The following is a 25,047-nucleotide window of genomic DNA, read 5'->3' on the forward strand; positions in this document are numbered from 1 at the left end:
TGACCCTTGGCTTTAGGAGAGCTACTTGAGGTTTCCTTCAGGAGACTTCGGGAAAGCCACTGCCCATTTTATATTTTTCTGAATACTTCTTAGTTGTGTCTGGGGCCAAAATTCCTGTTACATGAGATGCTGCTTTTGTTGGGTATTAAACTTCATGCTCCTGACCAAGATGAGTGCTCCTAGAGTTTGCTGTTTTCAGCTTTGCAGTCATGAAGTATTTGTTTTCAAACATCATCCAAAACTTTGGAGGCTGCTTGCTCCACACCTTAGCTGGGGTGACTTCCTGGCAGGACTAGAGAAAAATGGGAGGTTGGTTTCCATCCACAAATGTATGAGAACCTCTGGAATGAGCCCAGGATGGAGAAATAGGAGCTCCTGGACTCAAATGCTTTCTCTGTTATTGATTTTCTTGGTGGCTCTGAGTAAACCCATTAAAATGTCTGTGCACTGGTTTCCTCATACATAAATCAAAATGCCAAAGTTTTCTACCTCTTAGTGGTGCTGGGAATTCTGAATATTCTCCTTAGTTATTTTCTCCTTAGAAAATTCTCTCTTAGAAAGAGCTTTGACAGGAACAGCAACAGCGTTGCACATAAAAACTGAAGCTAAAATTACCATCTGGATTTCCTGAACAGGCAGTATAGGTATATACTGTATGGAAAGATCCTGGGGTCTTTACCTCTCCAGGGGACCTAAGACTCAGCAAGCTCTGGGGTTTCTTCAGGGATGAGAAGAACCAGGAACTTGGCTTAGGTACTTGTTTGCTATGCTTTTGCTTCTGTTCCTGCACTCAGGCTTCGATATGTGCTGATGGAGGGTTTGAGTTTTAAACCGTTGAGGTGTAAGTCTGAGACTTGCAAAAGTGGCTTTGCAGTGTGGTGGTGATGGTAACTGCTTAATGTGCTGGGTGTGTCTGCTAGAGATTGGTCAGAAAAGGGTAACATTTTCCCTTTTAAAGTGATGAATGACTCAATTTGTTCAAGGAAAATGTTTGTGTTAGTTTGAAGATTCTGAGTTTTGCTTCGATTCAGGTGATTTCTGTGCATCTTGAATATGTTAAGGTTTAACTCCAAATATGGAATTTTGTACAAGTATTGGATCCTTGAAAATCCCATCTCCTGCAGAGAATTTAGTTATGTGAATGAATTAGGAAGCAAATAATGGGTTTAGATTACAAGTAACAAGAGGAATGGAAGATTTGATTTCTTATATGTGCTAACCTGCTTTCAGATTCTGATTTTTGTAAATCTATTTAGTATTAACTGAGTTAAAAAATAAATCTTGCAAATCATACAAAAACCATCAGGTTTCAAACATATCCCAAATATGTTTTAAGTAAATGTTATTTTATGCAGTTGCATTGCCTCCCTTGAGCAACTAGATCATCAATTCAATTAAATATCACCAACTGTATACAGGCTTTCACATCCCAGAAAAATCAGTGTTTGATCTATTGCTTCATGTAACATAAACCAAGGATCCCTGCTGACTTCGAGTTGGATCTTAAGGTTTGCTGTGTTGCTGTGCAGAAGCTCCTTGGTACACTACTGCTATTTAAGGAATACAGAATTTATAAATATCACAGTGCAATTTGTGGAACCTTCAAAACTGTACAGCACAATGGTCATGAGCTAACAAATAACAAGTGGTTCACCGCTCTATGGTCTTCCAGGTATCACCAGACTGTGTCTGAAAGCATAAAAAAATACTATGAGACCTGCAGCCTACTCAGGGCTTTTTTCCTCATTCATTGTGGAAAGAGCCTGTATCCCTCTTCCTCCTCCATGCTCTCTCGTAATTTTCAGGTGCTTTTTAGTCACAGCTGTGGTGTATGTCAGAGCATCCTAACAGCTGGGGCAGTATGGAGAGGCCATGCTTGGTAAGAAGCCTTTTCTGTGGCCTGACAGAAGCTACTGTGGTGTAGCTTGGGGGATACACAGCCAAGCTCTTTGGTGCACATGTTAAGCTCTGAGTGCTGAAGCCTTTCATGAGACTGCTAAACCACATGGTCACTGTTGAGGAATCAGCAATTTGGAGAATACAGTCTTAGAGAGTGTGTTGACCTTGGGAGTTGTGCTTATGAAACAGGGCACGGACAGTCATGAGTTTTGATTTCACGGTGAACTGCAGAGTGATTTTACTGTGTGGTGATCTGCAAATTTGAATGTCTGTCCAGAGCAGCCACAGAAGGTAGAAAAACCCCATAACAACATATGAAACAGAAATAGCTGACATTCTCCTAACAACAGGAAGGATACAAAGATGGATAATGTACAGAATCCCATCTCTGACAAGGGTCAGCAGCAGATGACTGGAGGAAACAGGCAGATGACATAGTTGAACGCAGCGGTGGGTTGACAGCACCCTACGTTAAAACCAGTAGTACAAGTAGGAGTAATGTTTCTTTGAATATGCTCTGCTCTGTTTTGATAAGTCTGCAGTGGTTGCCTTAAATTACTGTTTAGATCTCCAATCTACTCTTTGCCTTCTCCTTTGTATTGAGTAGATCAGTGAGATTTCATCTAAGTGGTTGAGAAAGTGTAAATGAGCCCTGTTAATATATCTTGTACTGAGTGAACAATCAACCCATCTGTCCCCCTTCACAAATGTGTGTTCAGTGCCTTGCACATCTTCAGCTGTAGGGAAAAGGCTCACTCACAATGATTGTGTTTGACTCCTGCCCTCAGACACTGGCTATTTGATGGGAATTACCCTCAGGTACATGGAACATGTGTCTAACTTGCTTGTAATACATTCTCTTCTGATGGATCAGGAGTGACTAGGCAGGAGAATTCTCAGTGTGGGGAGAGGATTGTTAAGTGCTTGGCTCTGACTCCCAGAAATGCAGTCAATAGCAGCCCTCTGTGCTTAGGCTGGTTTAACACTGACATAAGCATAAACACTTGTAGTTAAATGTACTCAGAATAAGATGAAAGAACCAAATAATTTTGAAGGCTCCAGAGGCTGTGTAATCCAACCACTAGCTCAGAGAAAGTCCAGTTAGTGCAGGCAGCTCAGGACTGTGCCTAATCAAGTTCTTAGTATTTCTAAGGATGGAGATTTCAGTCTCTCTGGGCCCTTCCTAGTGTTTGACCATCCTCAAGATGAAACATTTTTTTGTATAGAATGAGAATTTTTTGTATTCAGCTGTATCTGTAGCCTCTCATCCTTCTGCAGAATTCTGAGAAGAATTTGGCCCTGTCTTGTCTGTGTTATTCCATTAAGTCACTAAAGAGATCAGAAAGATTTCCATTGAGTTGTCTCTCTCCTTGAGGCAGAATGAACCCAGTTCTCTCAGCCTCTGCACACACATCACCTACCCCAGTACCCTGAGTGTGGTGGTAGCTCTTTGCTGCACTCCCTCCAGTATGCTGAAGTCATTTTTATATGTGGGAGCTCAATACTGGACAGAGCACTCCTGATGTGATCTCAGAAGGGTCCATTAGGGGAAGAATCACTTCCCTCGGCCTGCTGGCTGCTTTCTTGCTAAAACAGCCAAAGATGCAGCTGGCCTTTGCTGAAAGGGCAGGCACTGCTGACTAGTGCTCAGCTTGTCCACTGGGACCACAGGTCTTCTTGTGAAAAGCTTCCTTTGAGCCAGCTGGCTCCCAATGTGTACTGCTGCATGGAGTAATTTGGGTGGCTGTTTGCTTGCAGGCGTATAGGGACACATGGTTCGCTTACTGAAGTACAGACGCACATTGCTTCTGCAAGAGGCTCTGCTTAAAGGAGACCTTTCACTTGAGAATGTTACGTGCACAAGTTGCAATACTGTGCTGTTTTGTCACCATTATTTTGTGCTGTGAGGACAAAGATTTTACTGTGTTTTCCAAGAATGGCTATGACAACAAGTATTTTCCCTTCAGTCTTTTACAAATAAATTCTGGCTAATCTTTATTAGGATTACTTAATGAGACAAAATGAAGCAGAAAAGTGCTATTAATGTCAATGGAAATAGCACCAGCATTTGCCTTATGCAGTGATTTGTAAGCAAATAGCTTGACTGCATGTATCATCTACTGCTCAGCCTCACTTTCACAGCTGGGAGTCAGGTGCTGCAATGGAGTGGTGGTGGGGACCTGTCCAGACTCTATTACAGGTACCATTTTCCCCCAGATGGCACTAGCCAGCCCTCCTGAAAGCTTTCCTATCACTGTCCTGTATTTCTTCCACTGGATAAAATCAGGGTGTACAGCTGGCTCAAGTCACATAAGCGCAATACAGCAGCAGAACTGGCTTTGAGTGACTGGAACCCCAGGTACTGGGAAGCAGACCTCTAGCTCACACAAAGGATTTTCATGGTATTCCAATGTGCTTCCAGTTGCTAAGAAATTAGTGCAGTGGCTTTTGTTGTTGTACATAAGAGATTTCTTTGTGAGGAAATATTAAATGTCATGTGCTGTGAATAATTCTCCCATGTTTATTTTTGCTGTTTGAAAAAGACGTGCTTATGTTGTACAGATTTCCTGGATAAGGTGATCAGACAGGCAAAGTTCTCAGATGTGTTTACCAGCAACATTACTTATATCTGTGGACAAAATGTTTTATGTGGACTTCCCTCAGGCTCTCAGAGAAGGAATCTGTAGGACACTTCATGTGGATCTCTTGTTTGCTTGGTTTCTCATTCAGTTGAAAGAAAGGGGCAGCTCTGTTAGGATTATGTTCTGGTGTCTCTCTTAAATTTCCTGTCAGATAGGTTAAGGTAAGTTCAGATTGCAGTAGTGCTGAATCTAAATACTGATCTTTGCGAAATGTTGGGTTTTTTTAATCAGCACATATGTGGTGGTGATGTTGTGAATAGTAGAGCTTTCCATCCTTCTCCTAAAAAGGATGTGAAATGTCTTATAACAGTCCTTAAATGTGCTTTTCCTAGACTCCACTGCATACTGTTGAGTGGTCCCTATGGTGACAGTGCTGCAGTGAAACTAAAAACACAGCACTGAAATTCATCACTACGGAGGACCCTGCAGTTAATTCTCTTGGTAGCCATATTACAAAAGGAGCTCTACAGTTATTAGCATGCCTTGATATTTAGCTCTATAGTTAACATGCTGTGGGATGCTTAAATTTCATGACAACCTTAAATCTCTTCTTGGCTGACTGCTGAATAATTCTTTTGTTTCCCTTCCTTTCCAGCGCGAGATGAGAACATGGCCACTTTCCGTGGTTCCGAATACCTGTGCTATGACCTGTCGCAAAACCCCATCCAGAGCAGCAGCGATGAGATCACTCTCTCCTTCAAGACATGGCAGCGCAACGGGCTCATTCTGCACACGGGCAAGTCAGCCGACTACGTCAACCTGGCCCTGAAGGACGGGGCGGTCTCCTTGGTCATTAACCTGGGGTCCGGGGCCTTTGAGGCCATTGTGGAGCCGGTCAATGGCAAGTTCAATGACAACGCGTGGCACGACGTTAAGGTGACACGCAACCTGCGGCAGGTAATGGTGAAGGGGAGAAAACACTGGGGAGAATTTTGTTTTGTTTTATTGGGACAGGCAGATGGGAGAGAGCAATGGAGAAATGGGAAAGCTCAGTGGTATTGCTAGAGTTTCTCTACCTATTCTGGATCTCGGTGCCTAAAGGACAGTGAAAAAACAGTAGTTGGGAATTTATCCTTCCTGCAATATCTTTATTTCCACTTTATCAATTTTCTATTTTTTTCCCAGTTTGATTTAATAAAAAAAACTTGTGACATAACTTTACTTTCATCTCTCTTCTCCTTTTTTCTTTTTATGTTCTCCCTTTTAAATGTTATTATTTCCTTAATTATGATTCAATCTTATCAGTAATATTCTTGTTGCATTTAATTACTGTGGGAACAGAGCCTATTTCCAACAGCCAACGCTCTACACTCTCTCCTTTTTCTTTCAGTTTTGTTAATTGGTTTAACCATTGCCATGATGTCACAATTCTAATTCTTAAAGTCTTGTTTTTCTTTTCCTTTTCTTTTGTGTGTGCATATGAATGTGCAGGTGTGCAGGCTGGTGGGTATGTGTGTAATTATTTTAACTTTATAGCTTTGGAATTAATTGGCTGGAGTCTCTCTGAGTCTTCTTGATTCTCTGTTCTTCTTTTCTTCTTTTTGATTTTTTCCCCTTCTTTCTATAATGAGGTTCTACTTTATTTCTTGTCTCTACCTTGAGACTCTTCTGTTGGCTGTGAGGACTGGAAAAGTGGAAGGATCAAAAAATCCCAAGCAAACTCAGATCAATCCAACACCCTACAATTCCACTTTGGAAAAGTTTTTCTGATTTTACCACTGTAATTTTGCACATCTACATGCTGCTTTTCCTAGCAGACAACTGTATCAGGTGACGTATTTGGTTGTAGGCTAGTCTTAAAATCCTGAAGCCTTTCTCATGAAATATAAACTCAGACATAAATAGATAAGATAAAATTAAATAACTTTGCTCTGAAAGGTGGTAAATACATCAAGTTACTAAGGCCCATCTGCTGCATGATAAATGAAGTTTACACAGTGAATAGGAGCTATTTGGTATCTTGCTGATTGGTAGAGGAGCAGAAATAACTTGTCAACTAAGATTTAAAAATCAATTTGTGAATACAATCTGAGCTGTTTATTTTCTCATTAATGTCAATATTAACACAACCTTTAATAGCTTTATATAAGTTTATACAATGTAATTAGTGGTAACATGTTACACTAGCTAAGATCAAATGTGTCTGTGAGTATAGGATAATCAGTGCCAGGGATCAGAAGCAGTCTCTACTAGTAGATGTCAGTGGATAATTTATCTGTTATCAGGATTTCGTGTCTTTCTTTTCAATATTTGGGTGTGGGGCTGAAGATTTTTTTGTCTTTCCCATGTAAATCCCTGTATTTCTACATGTTTAGGATGTCTGGGTCTGACAAGAAGTCTGTCATCAAACTTTCATGAGGCTATGGAATTCTTACCTATGGAAAAAAATCAATCTGTTTTCAATAGTTTATATGCAGAAGCAAATTTCATTTCTTATGCAGTGGATGGGTCTTCATGATCCTATTTTTTCCAAGCTTTCCCATCAGCAGAGTAGAGGGAGATGCACCAACTAGTCTAGGTTTGTCAGTCTGGAAATGCCAGAATATATGGCTTTATTTGATACGGGTTTTTTTTTATTTTTAGGTAGTTTCAGAACAGCTGGTCCTTGAATATCTCGGTAGCGCTTATTGGCCATTTTAGTTAATCATACTTTTTACTTTTCATTGGGAATCAATTTCAGTGGGCAAATGTGCCTGAAGCAAAATGAATCCATGCTGCATGCCAGGATTGGTTTGGATCTTGAAGAAGCAGAAAGTGAAGGGTCACAAACAAAACTGTGGATGGGAAGCTGTCACAGTCTTTTCTTAATATTTTAGCTAGTGATTTTTTAATTGCTTCACAGAAGTGGACCAAGGAAATGGAAATCTGTCTATGCCTTTTCATATTTGATGAGACCAGGGCAGTACTTTGGTGATTGTTAGAAAGCAGGTAGTCCCTTGCCAAAGCATCGTAAATTTTTAATCCTCCTGATCTATTCACTGTGAATGTTTTTAAGTGATCCTGAATTCTTAAATGGTCCAACTTGACTGGGCAAGAGAGAGCATATTTTAATGAGATGGATGGGTTCTTTCCAAAGAAAGGCCAGTCTTCAAATCAAATTACATTTAATTAGCAGAGGTGATTTGGGGTCCAATTTTATAGTTAAACATGACAGAATACAGTTCAACCAATAAATATCAATAAGGCTGGACTTTTTTTTAGTCATCTTTTCCCTGGATACTTGCATTTTAACTTCTGATCTGTCTCAAAATTAAGACATTGACCCAGAACCTAAAGCTGCCCAGATATTGGAATTGATGAGGCCTTGAGGCAAAGCAATCACGATAGTCCTAAAAGTTGGCATCCATTATAATTTTGTATAACCTAAATAATTTTGTATGTAAAAGATTATTGGCTCTATGTCTTTCCTGACATAAATTCACCTGTAATGTTGCAGTATAATATAGTTCACTTGAAAGTCTTGTTTCCAACTGTGCTCAAGTTTCCTCAAAAAAAACCCATTTCAAAACCAAACAGAAAACCCCAGCGAAATACATTGCCTCTGAATGTTGAAGCTTTATAAGAAAATCAGTAGCCTCTTTGTAATTGGTTGAAAATATTGCACTGGAGATAAATATATTTCTCTTTAAAATGAACTTTAAAAGCAATAATTTAGAAATTCCAAGAATATTATCTAAATCTAAGCAATTCCAGCTAAATGGACTATCAGCAGCTTCAGATGCCATCTAATCTTTTCCTCTGCTTTTTTGGGGGCTAAGAGAAAGGGGAGGAGGATTTGCATAATTTTTTGGCTGTTTCTAGAATTAGAGTGGAACTTTAAATAGTTGGACTTTTGCCCAGTACTTTTTGGAATTGTTAAATGTTTCGTAGCTAAGCTGGGAGAGTACTAAGGGCTGCTTTTTTTTAGATCAAATGACTATCACAGCAGTTAATTTCCTTAGAGACAAACCAAGTGAATCCACAGATTCCCTTGAGTAGTGATTGTTAATGTCAAAGCAAATCTCCTTGTTTATTTATCTTATTATTTCAGTTAAAACTAAGCCCTCTTTCTGTCTTGTGAGAAACCTTTACTTAGAAGTAGGATCATGGCTGCATTTTACTGGGGCTTTCAGAGCTTGTTTGGGGCAGTGTGGTCTGGTGGGAGGAGGAGCAGAGGAGACTGAAGGTCAGACTTCCTGTGTCTGTCTTCAGGTCTGCTGCTGACACTCTGTCTCATTTTTAGCATGCTCTTCTCCATGTCCCATACTTCAAGTCCCTTGTTTGTAAAAATAAATTTACTAAAACGACAATTTGCTGTGAGTAATACTTCCTTGGTGAAGAATTCAGGAGTTTGTGCTCATTATACCCAAGTACAGAGTATTATTAATTCATTCCAATTGGCAAATAACCTTGGGACTTTATGCTCAATGCCACAAAGTCTTCAGAAACTTACTTGCCTAGTCAATGCACAACTCTGAAGCCTGCAAGCAGATGGTTTTTACATGAGGCAGCGTAGATCTTGTAGATAGTTCTTGCCAGCTTCAACTGGAACAAGGACTTGGAGCTTCCACAGGTTGCCCTTCCCTATTAACACTGAACCTAGTCACAATGCAAAATCTACTATAAAGATCTTTAGTTCCTCAAATGCTAAAAAGCAAACAAGATGCAATGTGTAGGTTCTAACAGTTGGCATCTGCATGCCTTGGGACAGGTTAAAAAAGATCTACTAAACCAAACTGACTGGTAAATTCTCCTAGCTCCTGTGTAATAGAGATGTAGTGTAACAGAAGGGATGCTAAATCTTGTCAATCTTTTGTCTTCAACCTGGACACAAGCAACACAATTCTTTCTATACAATTCCTCGACATGTTGCTCCCTACAGTAGGAGAGGTTCAATTCCTTTATCTTGGATGACAGAAGTGAGCTACAGGCAAACAGCCAAGCACAGGCCCTGTTATGTCCTCCTCCTGAAAGTCACAAACTCAGCTGTTGTAAAGAAACCTGCAGACTGGGAAACTTGGAAGGAAGACATAGAGTCTTGGACTCATCTTCATCTGTATCCTCCAGTCAAAGGAAGTACTGGCCTGCTTGTGATACTCTGCAACACTTGAGGGTAGTGAAGCTTGGAAGAGGAGCTGGCATGTTGGTGGGTGGTGGCGGGTGAAAGAAGGGAGTCGTGGTTGGGTTTGTGCTGAAGGGGCAAGCTGTGTACTCTGTGTGTGTATCTCTGAGAGTAAGGTTCTTGTTTGAGGGAAGCACCTTGATGAGCATTTGAAGAGTAAGTATTGCACTGTTTTAACTTTGCTTCAGGTTTGGATAATGTATGTGAGGGTTGAAGTTAATGACTAATACCAGGGTGGGAAGAGTAGGCAGCCCCCTCTTTCTTTACAGTCTAGATGGCATGGTTCCCCATAGAGTCCTGGTCATATTGTCCTCTTTCTCACTTTGTGTGTCTCAGGTGCCCCACGCCTTTTTTTGAAAAACTAACACTAGACCATTCATGCAATGTGTCATTTTTACTAACCAACTAATGTACTAACACCCTAACGACTCATCTTTGCTTTTAGTTATTTTAATTAACAATCGTTCTGTTCACGATTTTTTAATTTCCTTTCTTCCCCCTTTTCCGCAAAGCACTCAGGCATTGGACACGCTATGGTAAACAAACTACATTGTCTGGTAGATATCATTCTTATTGTCTCTTTTTTTGGGTTTGCCGTGTGTTACCTGCCTTTTCCTCCCCCTACCCGCTCTTTTTCCCCCCTCCTTTATACTTACTGCTTCCTTTAATTTTATTCTATTTTCATTGAAAACACTTTTTTCCCCCTTCCTTTTTTTTTTTTTTTCCTCTTTTTGAATAGAAAAATGAGCATCAAAAGCAACTAACACAGCTCTTCTGGAAATGGGGTTTGGACATTTCTTTCATTGCTTTCTTCACCTGTCTTTAGTTCTTCTTTTCCTTTCTGGTGATAAATTGTTGGGGTTTTTTGTCCCTTGTTTTTGAGTTTAGATTTCTTTCTTTTGTTTTTGTTTTCATTTGGCATTTTTTCTTGGCTTTTAGTTTGGATTTTTTTTTTTTTTTTTTACTCTGAAGGTTTCTAGATCAGAACCACTGCAGGGCCTCTAGTCCATGGTGGTGAAGGCTCTCTTTTTGTCTCCCCCTTTTGTTGTGACAATGGCTATTACAGGCAAACTGGCCAGAGTTGTCCTCTTTCTCCTGATTTCCCCCTACTTCCCTCCCTCTGCTTTCTCTCCTCCTTCTCCCTCTTGCTCTCTCTCTCACTTTCTCTCTCTCTCTCTGACCTCTACCTGCGTGGCCAACAGGAGCTCAGCCGGTTGTTTGTTTCAGTACACACTCTGCATGGCATGTCCACGTCTGGTGACTCGCCCGTCTCCTCCTGGCCTCGATCTATTTTCCTCCATCTTCCCTTGAAACCACTAACAACATCTAAGCAAAACACATAAAATTCACTTCCTCCTCTCCCAACCTCTCCTTCTGTCACCCTTCACCCTCCATGTGTTTGTGGTCAGAGATTTTGGGGACATTTCTGTTTGGGTTTTTTTTTGTTATAATGGAGTTTGTTTGGTATTTTTATTTTTGATTGCATGTGAGTGTGAAATGGTTTTCTCTCCCTTTTTCTTCTCCTCTCTCTTTTTTTCTTCCTGTCGTCTATCTGGGCCTCAGATATATTGGCATGACATGTCAAAGTGCAGTGTGTGCACGCTTTGTATCTTCTTTCTTTCTTTCTCATATCTGCTTCTATCACATTTGTTGGTGTGTGGTTAATTTATCTTGATTTATTTGATTTTATTTTGATTTATTTTCTTCTTATATTTTTGTTATGGGTGAGTTTGTAAATTTTTTTTCCTTTTTTTGTCTTTTTTTTTTTTTGTGGGTGGTGGGTGTGTGTCTCTCCAGGTACATGGCATGCACATCCATAATGTATCGAAAGTGAGTTCCCTCTCCCCCTATCCCTGAATGCATGATCGTCAGTGTGCCATGAGCAAAAGAAACTTAAAAAAATAAAAAATACCAACTTGTCTTCATTAGTGTTTTTTTTTTTTTACTAACAACCATAACTAACTGTAATCATTAAAATAAATTCTAATTAATCATAAAATCAGCTAATACGAGAAATGTCTTTCAAGGACAGTTATATTTTCTGGCCTGAATAGATGGAAAGCATCTGGATGGATAGGCTGCTGGGTAAGCCTGAGAGTGCTGATGCACCAGAAAGGGGAGAAGCAGATGCTGAAGCATTTCTCTGTGGGAAAATCAGACCAGAAAATAGAGCTTGACTGAAATAAAAAAAAATGCATACCAAATCTCAACAAAATCCTTAATAAAACTGGCATAAAATTATAGGGGAGGTAAGTTGTTCTGTTCAGGATTGTAAGGTCATTGCTGGGATTTTCTTTGTCCATTGTGTCCCTCAAACAGGTGACAATCTCTGTGGATGGCATCCTTACCACCACGGGCTACACACAGGAGGACTATACCATGCTGGGCTCGGATGACTTCTTTTACGTGGGAGGGAGCCCCAGTACTGCTGATTTACCTGGGTCTCCAGTAAGCAATAACTTCATGGGCTGCCTCAAAGAGGTAACTATTTCAAATTAATTCTTGTCTCTGTGCTTTTGATTTGTTAAAGTCATCACTCTTTCCTGCCTTACACAATCACTTCTTTCCCTGATGCTTAATTTTATACTGATAACTGGAACAGCTCTGTAAAGAAAAACTTGTCATTCATCTGGACAGAAGGCTGGAAAACTCATGAGCTTAAGTGCAGAATCATACTTCTAGTGCTTGGATTACAGAAAAAATGCTCATGGTAGTAGGAGAGGTGTCTTCTCTAAGCTGTTAGCCCTTCAGAAGAAAGCATTACTATCTTCTACGCACTTAGGCAATAGCCATCACATAAAGGCAAATGGTCTTTGATTACTAAGTAGCATTTTGAGATGAAAAAATCATAATCAGAAGCTTATTTAGGATACTTTTTAAGGTCTTCTATTTCACCTGGGAGTATAGTTAGATCTAAATTTTCCAGGAAGATACAGAAATGGAATAAAACAGAAAAATAAAAGTTGAAGGTAGCATAAAAAGTGTAAATTTTGCAAGGAGAATGTAGCATGAGGGTGTAATGGAGGCATGGCAATCATGTGGCATGTGGACATGAAGTGTACCGTGTGTTATGATATGATTATTGAGAGACACCATCTCCTCGAATTAAAGTGTAAACAAAACCATATGCTGAAGTCAATAGTATGGATTTTATTGAACAATAAAATGTGAGGTAGAGAGATAGAAAGAAGTATAAAAGAGAAAAAAGAGAGAGATAGATTAAGCAGAAAATAGTCACCATCTATGCATCCAGTGCCATCCCGTTGGTCCTTCTTCACCCTGGGCTTCTCAGTGGTGGGGGGCCTGAGGTCACTCAAAACTTTTCCCTATTTATATATCTTTGCAGGCAAAGGAATTAATGCTCATTGGTTACACACTTTTATTCTATTGGTTAAATGATTCCCTCGCTTCTAATGCTAATTAGTCCTATGCTCAGTCTTTCTGTTTTTTTTTTAGTTGGTGGGTTTCTTGAGTTGGTGGGCTGTGAGTCAGTGGTCGCAATCTCTCCTTGATGGAATTACCTTTTACCCAGTCCAAGCTGATTCAGCACACTTGCTTTCCTTGTGGCCCATAAATTCTGCATTCTTTAAGTCCATTATGAGTTATACATTCTCCTCTCACAGATTTGTTTACCTCCCCCTAGGCTTTAGATAACACCTGGACAATAGAATCACCTCTATCTTATTTCAAGTTCTGAGTCATAGTGGCTTAATTTACAGTCCAAATTCCTGGTATCCATGGAGGCATATTTGGGGAAGGGATTGGGAGGTGGGGGGTTCCCTCAGTGGTCATAGATGCCATCTGTCCCATAACTTGGGGTGATCTTTGTTTGACTGGGGGTATGTATAGGGGAAGTTGCTTCTTTACAAAGTTTGCCACAGTGGGAAGTTTTGTCTGGATGCATTACCCAGGATGTGCTGACCAGACCTCACCTCTGCATGGAGTTAGCACCATCCTGTTACTCCGTTCTGTGCTCATCTCATGGCAAAGTCGTTATGTGGCCTTAACAGCGTTTGAGGCAGGCAACTGTGATCTTCAAGTCCTTACACTGTGTTGCTAAGTCTGTGCACTTGAGTGGCTGCGTTGGTCAGGAAGAGCTAGCTGGTTTTAAAAACTGTGTTGTCTTACTCTGGCCGGCTGCACTTGTCATATAGTTAATCCACAGCTTTGAGAAAATTCACGCATGGGTAATAGAGATTGGACTGCCTGGCTAGCAGCAGGAACCAGAATAGTGATCCTTGGGAAAGAAAAACCAAACCAAACCAGCTAAAAAAAGATGAGTTCAGTCCAAATCCCAAACTTCGTTTTGGTGCTGCCTTGCAGTCATCTTTTGTCTTCTTCTCTCTTCTAATGTAATTTGTGATTATTACTCTGATTAATGGGGATACACATATTGATGTCTCCACAAAGTGTTATAAAAATCTTATTGAAAAAGAAGCTTAAGTTTTCTGTCAGTTGGCTTCCTAGCTAGCCTGGAATAAGAGTTTCTTGCGAGAGTTTTCTCCTTAAGGTTATGATCTACAGTAATGCTGTTTATCATAGGGTGTGGCTGGGTGGATATAATCTTATTTGCAACCCAGAGGGTTGTCGCAATTTCCTCTTTGTATGGACTTTTAATATTAGAGGGAAGGTGGAGCTGAGATTTCATACAGGAGTCATGGAAGCAGCAATGCTGAGCTAGGTGTTGTTCTGTGGCTGTAACTGCCTTGACAAGTCATCATCCTACTGATGCTCCACTTGTGGTGTCACGGTTTGAATGTTATGTGCCAGGCCTCTGATGTGAGGAAGAGTTGCCAGAGTCTGAAGCTGCTCTCCTGTCTGACTTCTGGAGTAAAGGGATGTAAATATGCTAGAGAGAGCGTGTGAGCTTCTTATATAGGAAACGAAACTTCACTGCTTAAATACAAACTGTCACACAGAGATTAAATCCTTCTGGTTACATCTGTAGAGCACTGGGTCTGATTTTCCTAGGCGCTGAGTATCCCAGTTTGATTGAAATCAGGAGGAGATACAGCTTCTTACTGTCTCTTTAAATCAGGATCTTAATTTTATTTATGGATGTTATGAACATAACACTTAGCAGAGGCCATTTTTATATATGCTCTAAGTCAAGCCAATGGAGCAAAGAAAGCAGTGACAAGAAAATCTTTAGCAGCTTTGTTATTTATATAATCATTTGTATTCTACTAGCTTGCACAATGTGCTAAGAGCCACCAACATACTCATCCCAAACTCATAATGCTTTGTGAGAGGAAAAACCCAAGCAACCACTTAAGAATTAGAGGAAGAAAACAGACAATCAGAATGTGCTTTGTAATCTTCACTTGACTAGGCAATGACAGGAGATATCTATGAGCAGATGACTTGACTTGCTGGCTGCTTTAGAGCTATAGTCTGCTTAAAAGCAACCCACTTTATAGTAGTGGTCCAGTCATGCTTTCAGCCAGGTTTGATCCTGGAGGAGGCAAAACTGGGTTAGTGCAGTGCTTGCGTGCTTATAATGTGTCTGGTTCCAGAACCAGCTATGGAGAACTTCACTTGGTTTTCTGCATAGCTTGTCAGCATATTTCATAAATCTGTCCCTATAGCTTATGTTTTAAGATTATATGTTTTCCTCTGTGGCCAAAAAGGATGCTCAGTCTCTCATTAGCCGGTACTGGAGGAGGTTGGGTTTTTAACAAAAATTCTAAGCTAAGAAAGTTAGATGAAGGGGTAGGATAGACTAATAGCAAATATTGTTCCTTTCAGCTTATGCTTTCTAGCAGAGCAACGCTCTTCTTTAATAGTAAGGCCCTAGCTATGCAATTGCCTGTTACCAGAGACACAGCACATCCCTGAGTGGATTGCACTGTTTGTAACAGTGGAAAACATCCTGCCAAGCCCTGTACTGATCTCTTGAAGGTGTTAAAGCAGAATGATCTATTCCTACTCCTCTGCATTCATTCAAGACTGTCTCTAGGGATGTGTTACTTTCCTAGGAAGGCAAAGGGATTTATGCAGACTTTGAGGTGAAACTTTCAGCCTTTCCCCTGTAATCTCTTGTATTTCATCTGGACTGCATCAGTCTGAGAGTACAGCAACCAATTTGCTCATGTTGGGGCTAAGAGGGCTCCTTGAGTGGAGCATTGCCTTCCCACTTCTTTTGAGATGACATGCAAGTGCTGAAGTGCCAGGGGCAGAGTGCCTAATGACCATCTCTGCCCCTTTGCAACAGGAAGGGACCTCTCCACTCAGCAGGGGCTGGTGGGAGGAGGGGGGGCAGCTCTGGCAGGGTAGATACTTAATGTGAGCAGAGTGTAAGCCTTGGCTAGAAGGAATTGGTGTATAAGAATGTGTTCCTGACAAGGAATTATAGTCTCAGGGCTCATCTTCTGTAGTATCTATATAGTATTTCCTAAAATTAATCTAAATATCTAATTATCTAGATGTTTTCTTTAGGTCAGACAATTTCTGACCTAATGGTACCTCCTTTCACCATCCTCATGAGCCGATTCTCATGTCTCTTCTTCCCCTTGTGGCTACAGGTTTTGACTGAACAGGTTCCACTAAGTTGCTAACAGTAATATACCTAAATCATAAATACAAGTATTTAATGTGTAGTTCAGGTTGTGATTTTTCCTCTATTTTCATTGGAATTAAAGATTTCCCTATGTTGGGTAAACCATGTTTGTTTTGCATTTCTCCGTAGCCATCCTGGCAGTGTTGCAGCACACCTGACACTGTAATGAGGGAACAAGACTGGAAAATAGTCATACAGAATATGCAAATAGGGTAATACACAGACATGAAACACGGACATTGCATTGTAGTTACATAGAATCTAAGGCTTTTTGGACCTTCATTCTTAAGAAGAATCATTCTAGAGGAAATCTGGGGGGAAGCTGGTGTATTTCCTATCATGGATGAAACCAGATATAGAGATGGGGATAGGAGAAGATACAGGAACACATCTTGAGACAACTGAGCAGAAATAATTTTAATGGGAGTCAGGGAGGGCATGTCAGTGCTTTAACAGAGTGATTGTTAAACAGGGAGAAGCACTGACTGAAGCTGGAAAGGGAAGAGGATCCATTAATGTGTTTAATGACACTTGTATGTCCAGAAAGAGTTAGGACAAGAAAGGTAGCAAGAAACAGCTGTGTTTTGCATGTAATGAAGCGCTTCAGGGAGGAGTTTTCAGTAATCAAGGATGGAGATGGAAAGTGGCAGGGTGGGAAATTTCGCAGTGTGGGCAAAGAGGGGAAAATGGTATTTCAATATCCAGTTGCTAGGGAAGGGAGAGAATCAGAATATTTCCTGGGATTAGGGAGCCAGCCATTCAGATTTGATTTCATTGGAGCAGGACTTAAATGGTACAGATGGAAGTGCTTTAGAGGAGCCTAAGGTGGTCCCTAGAGAACAGATATTCATGAGAGAATTTAGAAATCTTCACATTTTTCTATCAATGCTTTATTAAAATCTCAATTCTGAAAAATGTTGATTGGTACTAACAGCTTGATGGATGCAGTGAGGCTTGCAAATGGGTGGAATATGACAGAAATTATTACAGGGGTCAGGCACCATCTGGCTGTGATGGGAGAAAGCTGTGAAAGCTTAGATCATTTCTGTCTGCAATTTAACTTCTAGGAGCCAGATTTTAAAATGGTTCATGAGTGTGCCCAGTTGCTGTATGTAAATCTCAGATGCAATCTGCAAGCCAGGTCTTTTTCAGGACTATTTGATGTATAGTGATGATGTGGTTTCTGTTTGGAGATGAGTTTTTCTGTCTGGAGTGTCACACTTCGGAGGAGGCTAAAGGTGCAGATGGAAGGCAGCCTAAAACTGGAGGCAGAGAAAAACAGGAAAACAGGCAGACAGAGAAAGTTGTAGTTGTAAGAGCCCCTCCCTGGGCCCAAAAGCTTTTGGGTGCCCAAGATTCCCTTCCACAGCAGTGATTTAACAGAGCCCCAGGAATGCATAAGAGGAGAGTCAGGAATCAACAGTGTGGGGATTACACTGAGGAACAGTGGAGGAAGTTACCACATGAATGGCACTAATTGCCCACACATGTTAATCCAATACTGCTGCTCCAGCTGTCCTATTGTGTTTGGGCCTGTCTGCTTCTTATCTGTATTATTTAATGAATTTAACATTTGAAAAAGAAAGGGAGAGGCTAGTGGCACTATCTAGAAGCAGACAAAGCATGGCCAAGGATTGAATATGATTCCACTCCTCAAAATATTACTTGTTCTTAATCTTGGTCTCTCATTAGTGTTCTCTGCAAGAGCATTCCAAATAGATCAGATGATGATTATGACCCTGGTTCCTAAGATTGCATATCCAGAGGTCCGTAAAGTTTTTGGTTGCCTCTCACTCTTAAACTTCCAATTGCATTGCTGCTGCTGTGGATCAGTCTCCTGTTGAAGCTGTACACTGTGTGTCTTGAGAGTCAAGAAACTGGGACAGTCAGTCATTTTCTCTGTGCATCTGCACAGCATCCAACACAAGGCCTTCATCAGGTTTTTGAGTGCCACTGTTGTAGCAACATAAAACAGTGGAGATGCAGGCCAGCATTTTGAGTAGCTGCTGATGACATTCTTAAGCTAATAAGAAAAAGCCCCACTTATTTCTGGAAAGATTTAATTTGGAGGTGGGAATGGAGGCCTTTGGAAATTGAGAGCAATACGATAGGAGGCAAGATGCGGAGAGAATTCTGAGTAGACCAATACATGGGGAAGGAAATACGATAGTGTTTTCTCATTGGGTAAGGCTTATAAGCTTAGGTCTGGGCTGGTTTGCATTTGGTATTTCTGTATTAGCTCAGAGTCAGAAGGGATATATGGTTGGTCATTTCTCAGGTTACTGTCTTGCTGCCAACACATATTGGATGCTTGGGCAAAAATCCTGAAAGACTTTGTGGTACACAGTGTAGAATAGCTTTTGCTTTCATGTATGAGTATGGGAAATGACATGAGCCAAGGTGAGCAAGGGGCATTCTGAACCGAGCAGCTGAAAGCTGAAACACCTGTCTCTGGACTTGACAGCCCTGATAAAAAAGCAACATTTTAAGAAGGACTATTTAAAACCAAACTTTTAAATCTTGCTAGCAGAACTTATGCTGCCTTGCCAGGCCTCTGCCATTCTGCCAGAAGGAGTTACATGTGCTTCCCTTGTTTTGCTTGCCTATAGGTTTACATATGCACACCATTCTGTATCCATAAAAGATTGGATGTGTTAGCCTCTTTTCACAGGAGTAACTACTAAAGTGAAATAGGAGAAAATGTATAACACTATTTCTGTCAAACCAGGCATAAGTTAAGTAAGTCTTCTATGGTTCATGGTCTCAATGCTAACATTTAGTGATGAATTTCAGCCTCTCTGGAGGAGGCACTTGATTCAGATGATTTTCCTTGTAGCATTTTTAGGGAATCATTTGGCAAGGGTGGGAGAAAAGAAGAATGTGTTTGTCAGTCTTCCCAACACAGAAAGTCTGTGCTCATACTGTGAGCCAGAAAGAAAGGAAGAGGATACAGATTTCTAGGCAGTATCCATGAGTCATGGGAGATGAAAGGTCAGAGGTAAGCATACACAGAGGAAAGCATCCCATGGTACAGTAACACAGTGTCAACTTTTGACTGTTAATTCATCTGAAGGAGTCAAGGCATTGAGGAACAAACGTAGCCATCCCTGGAACATCCCGTAGCCATCTTTAAGCTTTTTCCTATTTAATGCTTTAATAATATTAGCTGATAGGACCCTTCAGACAAAGAGTTCAGTAGGTAATTTTATCAAAGTGACCTCAGAGATTTTGTCTCCTTTCAAACCATCAGTTAAAATACAGTACCAAAGGGCGTAAATGTCATTATCCTCTTCCTTCAAATGCAACGGAGGCACAGGTATGATGTGTCTTGGTCAACATCGTAGAGCCTGCCATTGGTAGAACAATAGATAAGAGGGAAATCCTACCTAGCGCTCTTTTTGTTTCTCTTCCACCTGGCAGGGATAGCCCATGTCTTCCATACAGAGTCACAACTCATTGATGTTCTTACTGGGGAATACTAGAAGTCATTACATCAAAAGTCTATCTTAATTTGGCAGCTGAATGGGTATGAAATGCCTGCCTACTTGCTCTTAAGAGTCAACTCGGATAAGGAAATGAAGGACAAGTCCAGAACAGACCCTTCTTCCAAGCAATCTAAGTTGAGGCTGCGGAATGTTCAAATGAAGATCAGTCCTGACAAACAGTTGGTGTTGCAGCTCATTTTTGAAAGTGAGCAGGATCTGATGGGCATTTCTCAGCTTTGCGCTGTTTCTGTTGGATTTCAGTTCAAGACATTAGGAATTACATCATAAGGGCAGCACATCTTGGGAGATTTCTTCCATGTGTGACCAGAATGGAAAACGCTTTTCCAGTTACATATTCAGTTTAGGCTTAAACTTGAACTGGATTTGGAGAGACTCTTAATTGCAGTATATGTTGCTCTGGACATTTCAGAGGGTAATATTTCACTTTCTCGTGTTCTCACATTTTTATTAAGGATTAATGGTCTGGCCCTACAGGAACTACAGTCCATAGTCTTGTCCAGTGTATTTGTGTGCTGCCAGAGCTGCAGCTTTGCTTTATCAAGGGGGTTATTCAAAGCCTCCGTTCCTTATGTAGCATCGCCCTTGCCTCCTCTACCAGAATGAAGTTTCTGATAGCATTATTGTCTTGCTTCAGGCATGACACAGAAAAGAACTTGGTCACCTTGGCTATATGCAACTATAACAAGAGTTTTGCTGGCATAATGATATTGAATGAATGTTGCAAAATAACACAATCTAACCTCAGTTATTGATCAATCTCTTTCATCAAATGTTTCTGGATACATAGAAAAGTGGAAGAGTAATGCACTCATGACATATCTGTAGAAAGTTTACTCATAACCTCATATATCCGTGAAAAGTATTCCTGTTAAGCAGGAAAACAATTTAAAATTGCTTCATTAAATTAATATTTAGTGAATAGAATGTGAAAACGAAGTGCTAGAATTATTTTTCAATTAGTAAAACATGGGAAATCCAAAGACAGGAACTGAGTTTTTAGCTTTGGGACAGGAGATGGAGGAGATGTTGTTTTATCAGCTGTGTACTGTAAAACATTCTAGGCTCCCAAAATTCTTTCTTTAATGCAATTCATATAGCAAAGGCTGTAGAATCCTACAGCCATAATGACTCTAGAAGTAGAAACCTGTTGGATGTGTTTGTTTGTTTGTTTTCTTAGCTCTATCCACAAATTTTAAAAATATAGGTTCTTGTTAAGGTCACATTTATTACAATATAGTATTTTGTTCTCTGGAACTCTTATCAGTCAGCATCCTGTAGGCATTCTAGGTCAGCCTGAGCACACTCGTTTTCTTGGGGATTAATTTAAAGGACAATTCACATATCAACAGTTCAGTGGCATCAAACTCCTAAACTTACAGCACTACTAGAAATTTTACAAAAGTAATTAATAGCCAAAGTCTGGATAATAGAGTATGTATGTAGTTTGAGCATACTTTCTAAAGCAAGCATTGATGAGCAAACATAGAAACTGGATCTTTCTATATATGAGGTGTAAGCTGTTCCTTTTTGCAGGGCTGTTTGAACTATGTACTGCCACCATACTTACAAGCTAAAGAGAATCTATGGAGGTAAAACAAAGTGGGGTCTAACCCAGTTCAACTCTCCTCAACTGCCAATGGAACAGGTACCTAGGGAGGAAACTAGCAGCTGAGGTCAGTGTCACCACTGGGCAGTGCAGCCAGTGGGCTGATATGTCACAACAGTAAGGGAGCACTCCACTGAATCCTGACTGAGCTGTCCACAGGTGACTCTCAGTCCTGGTGGTGTAGCCATCTTTGCAGTAGGATCATCAAGATCAGGCTTTTCTTTCCTGCATAATGAACCCAGCTCCTGCTGAGCTTCTGTGGCTGCAAGAGATGTGCCATGTGCTGTGTTTCAGAAAATGAGAGTGTTTACAGGTGTAGAACTATATTTATATCAACAAATTCAGAAAATGGGGATTGGAGCAATATAGCCTGTGTTTGGTGCATACAATAAAGTTAGTTGATAACTATGAAATATTAAAGCAAAAATCCTTACAAAAAAGTGTGGTCTAATCCCTATCCATCCAAGACTGAGCAAACTAAGACAGGGTATATTGATAGACAAACATAGCTGAGTCCAAAGTCATCAGCAGAACAGTGGTGATACTCTGGTGATTTCTCTGGCAATTACTCTGGCAAGGATTTCTGGCTGTCTTTTTCATATGCTGTTAGCCAAATGTGGGCCCATCCTAATGGATGGTGTGATCTTAACTTCAGCTGTCCAAAGTCTGATGTGCTCATCTTAAAATGAAGGTAAATGAGCTTCTTTTGCTTTACTTGGCTATGTAGTTCACTGAGATCAGTAAATTCTTGGTTTGGATGAGTAACAAAAAAATATAGGAGATATGTTTTTATTTGTTGCTCCTTATGCAGTAAGGAGAATTGCTAAGGATCCATCCTTATACTGTCAGACAGAAGTACAGATGAGTGTAGTTTTGGAGAGTCAGGACCTGCCATATGCTAGTATTAATAAAATTAAATGAGAGAAGTTGCAAGACTGTTTTGTTTTATACATGTGTATAAAACAGGCACTTTCAGCTACTTGACAAGTGTTGCCTCTTTGGGAGTAGCAGAATGACCCTGAAAGTTGGAGCATTGCTATGAAATGTGCCTATGTACTGTGGGTAGTGGGGAAAGACTGAGCTGCTGTTACCCACCACAAAAATCCAGGCTGCTCAGCTGTGCCAGCAAGGGAGGCAGGAAAGGGTGGTGAAGTTTGAATATTGAGTGAGTGGGCTGGACAATTCCTCCCAGGTCCACCACTCCTCTGTAGCAGGGAGCCAGCTGTCAAGTGTGAGGAGCCCAGGAGTGAGCAGGCAGCTCATGAGCAGCATTTATTATTTGAACTGCATGGAAAAGGCACCAGGCTTGATATAATACAAGGTTTTGTATAGTCTCTGATACTCCCTCTGTTCTAATTTTTGTCACTGCTGCTCTCTGGCTTTGGTCTACTTCTGTTGATGTCATCTCTTGCACTGAATATTTGTGCTTTGGGATTGTTTTATCTCCCTCTTTCCTTCAAAAAACACAGGCAGAATTCATTTAGTTGGAATTAACAGTGTATGTATCTAGATTCCTAAGCAAATCAATGGGATTAAATAGATATGTGGAAAGATGGAATTTTAGCTCTGAATTGCTACTTACAAGGTTTAATAGCTCTTTGAGCTACAGTTCCATAAGTGGAAGTGTTAGAAATGGTAACATCAGAGCTCAAAGATGAGTTAGGGTCAGCCCCTCACCCCTGCTTCCTGTAGCTATCTAGACACAGATGTAGTAAATGAGAGTTATTTGAAGAGATCTTAGGGGAATATCAGGAGGATTGCTATATTGCATACAGTGGCTACTGGTGACTTCATGTTGCCAGAAGGGGGAAAACTCAAATGCTTGTATTTTCTAAGCACAAATCTTAGCACTTGAACACTTAATTCATCAGGGTGAGCATCAGTTATCTGTGAGCTGCATGGGGCTGATGACACACAACTGAACAATAGCAACTGCATCCAGGAAAGCAGCAATGGGTAGTGTGCGGGTTACTAACCTCCTCTGTCCACAATGGAAGAGGCTGAGAGGTGGCATCTCATTTCTAGCACCCTGAGAGGTATTTGTGAGTGATGCCTGCAAAGCTTTCTTACTGTATCAGTGTTAGCAAGCAGAGTGAACACAGAGGTTTGGGAACGGTGGCAGGGATGAAAAATGGCATTTGGAAATGGGGCTTGAGAATGGCATAATCATTCCTGTCAAATCTGTGCCTTTCTTTCTGATTATTAGCCATTTTAAGTGAAATGGGTTTTGCATCTAGAACAAGTCTCTGAACAGATGATTAATGGTTTTATCTGTAATAACTTTACATTTTATAGAACCCTGCTAGGAGTCCGCATCTGGTGTGCCAAGCTATTTAAAGCTGTGTTAATTCTGTTAATTGCTCTACGTTTATTTGGATTGCTGGCACCTGCGGGCTTTAGGATAATGGGGGTGGGGGTGTGTGTGTACATTCTCTCTCTCTTTCTAGCTGAGAAAAATTGAGAGGACTATTTCCTCAGCTAGGAACAGCAACCTTGGCAGAACATCCTGGCTGGATTGGTTGTCCTTGAGATTTCCCTTGTTTTTACTACAGCTGAATGCAGTGAGATGCCAGCCAGAGGCAAGATGTTCCCCTGATTGGGGCAGGAGGTAGGCGGACAATCTGCTTTTGCATGCACTTGCCAACATGAGGCAGCAGCAGCAACAGGGAAGGAAGCCAGTGATTTTTCAGAAGGCTGGTCAAGTCCATACCATTCTGATCCTGCTTCTCAGCTGCCTTCCAGTGTTCCTTTTCCAGTGTGGTTTTGTTTGTGAAGTGTTCCAGTGGGTTGCAAGCCCTGAACAGATGTGAAGATAAGTATGCCGATGCTTTCTGAACTTATGTCAGAAAAAAGATCTGGTTGTGGAATTCAAGACATTTGAGGTGACTAAAACATTGCTGTGAAATGCGAGGAGGGCAGAATGATTGTTTTCATGTTTGCAGCTCGATTGGTCAAACCACTGGAACAATCTGAACCAGGCTCTGATGACAAAATTTTTCCCAATTTCTGGCAAGATTACCACATGGGCAGCAAAATGGGGAAGCAAAGGGTTTCCCTTATATTGTTAACTGCTAACTTAAATGTGCAGCAGAGCCATAGAGGTTTGGTACTTGGAGGTTTTTAGCTAATATGAGCTCAATGTAGCTACTGTCTGAGTGGGTAGAGGAGGTGGTTGTTCTGGTTATGTGTTGGGGAAGATGAAACAGGAAAGCCTTGGAAATATGATTGCCTGACAAAAGATTTTGGGAATATGAAAACTACAGGCAACATCGAAATGAAAGCCACTTTTGAAATACCAGGTCTTAGTTACTGAACAACTAGAAAACAATGGTATGGCCACTGAAGATAATCCCCTCTTGATGGAACAATACCCTCTGCTTGCAAACAGGTCCAAGGGTCAGAGCAGACCCTACTAGCTCAGCAGAAGGGGTCCAAAGAGTAGTTTTTAGAAGTTAAGATGTAACACTCTATGGTAATATAAGAACTCTTATAGGCTGTATGTAAATGTTATAGGATTTGTATCTTGTATTAGATTGGTTAGTGACAATTAGAATATTCAGTACAGAAGATGATTTATTGTATTGTAACTAGGACTTCTATACTTTCTCACTTCCATTCTCTCTTCTATTCACTCCTTTCCTCTCTTCCACTTCCACTCTTGCTCTTACACCCTCTCTCTCTCTCTCACCTGCTTACTCTCTTGGGCCTGCTCAGAGCTGAGTCTGGCAGCTCTG

At 40.7% G+C, this 25,047-nt stretch overlaps 1 protein-coding gene across 5 annotated transcripts in view; it reads left to right on the forward strand.

The window, feature by feature from the left end:
- The window catches only part of LOC121672810 (neurexin-3-like), a 290,579-nt gene that overhangs the window by 172,461 nt on the left and 93,071 nt on the right, over positions 1-25,047 (forward strand). For 2 of the 5 annotated variants that reach the window (XM_042045700.1, XM_042045702.1), the window contains 3 exons: positions 5,137-5,438; positions 10,155-10,199; positions 11,962-12,123. In XM_042045700.1, the coding sequence (XP_041901634.1) occupies positions 5,137-5,438; positions 10,155-10,199; positions 11,962-12,123 (509 nt within the window). Of the gene's footprint in view, positions 1-4,920; positions 4,983-5,136; positions 5,439-10,154; positions 10,200-11,961; positions 12,124-25,047 lie in introns of those variants that run through there. The other 3 variants (XM_042045705.1, XM_042045703.1, XM_042045704.1) reach the window with 3 other exon arrangements.

The sequence above is a fragment of the Corvus kubaryi genome, unplaced genomic scaffold (assembly GCF_017639235.1).
Source record: "Corvus kubaryi isolate FWS band 111438036 unplaced genomic scaffold, C.kubaryi_AGA036_p1.0 64978, whole genome shotgun sequence".
Lineage (NCBI taxonomy): Eukaryota > Metazoa > Chordata > Aves > Passeriformes > Corvidae > Corvus > Corvus kubaryi.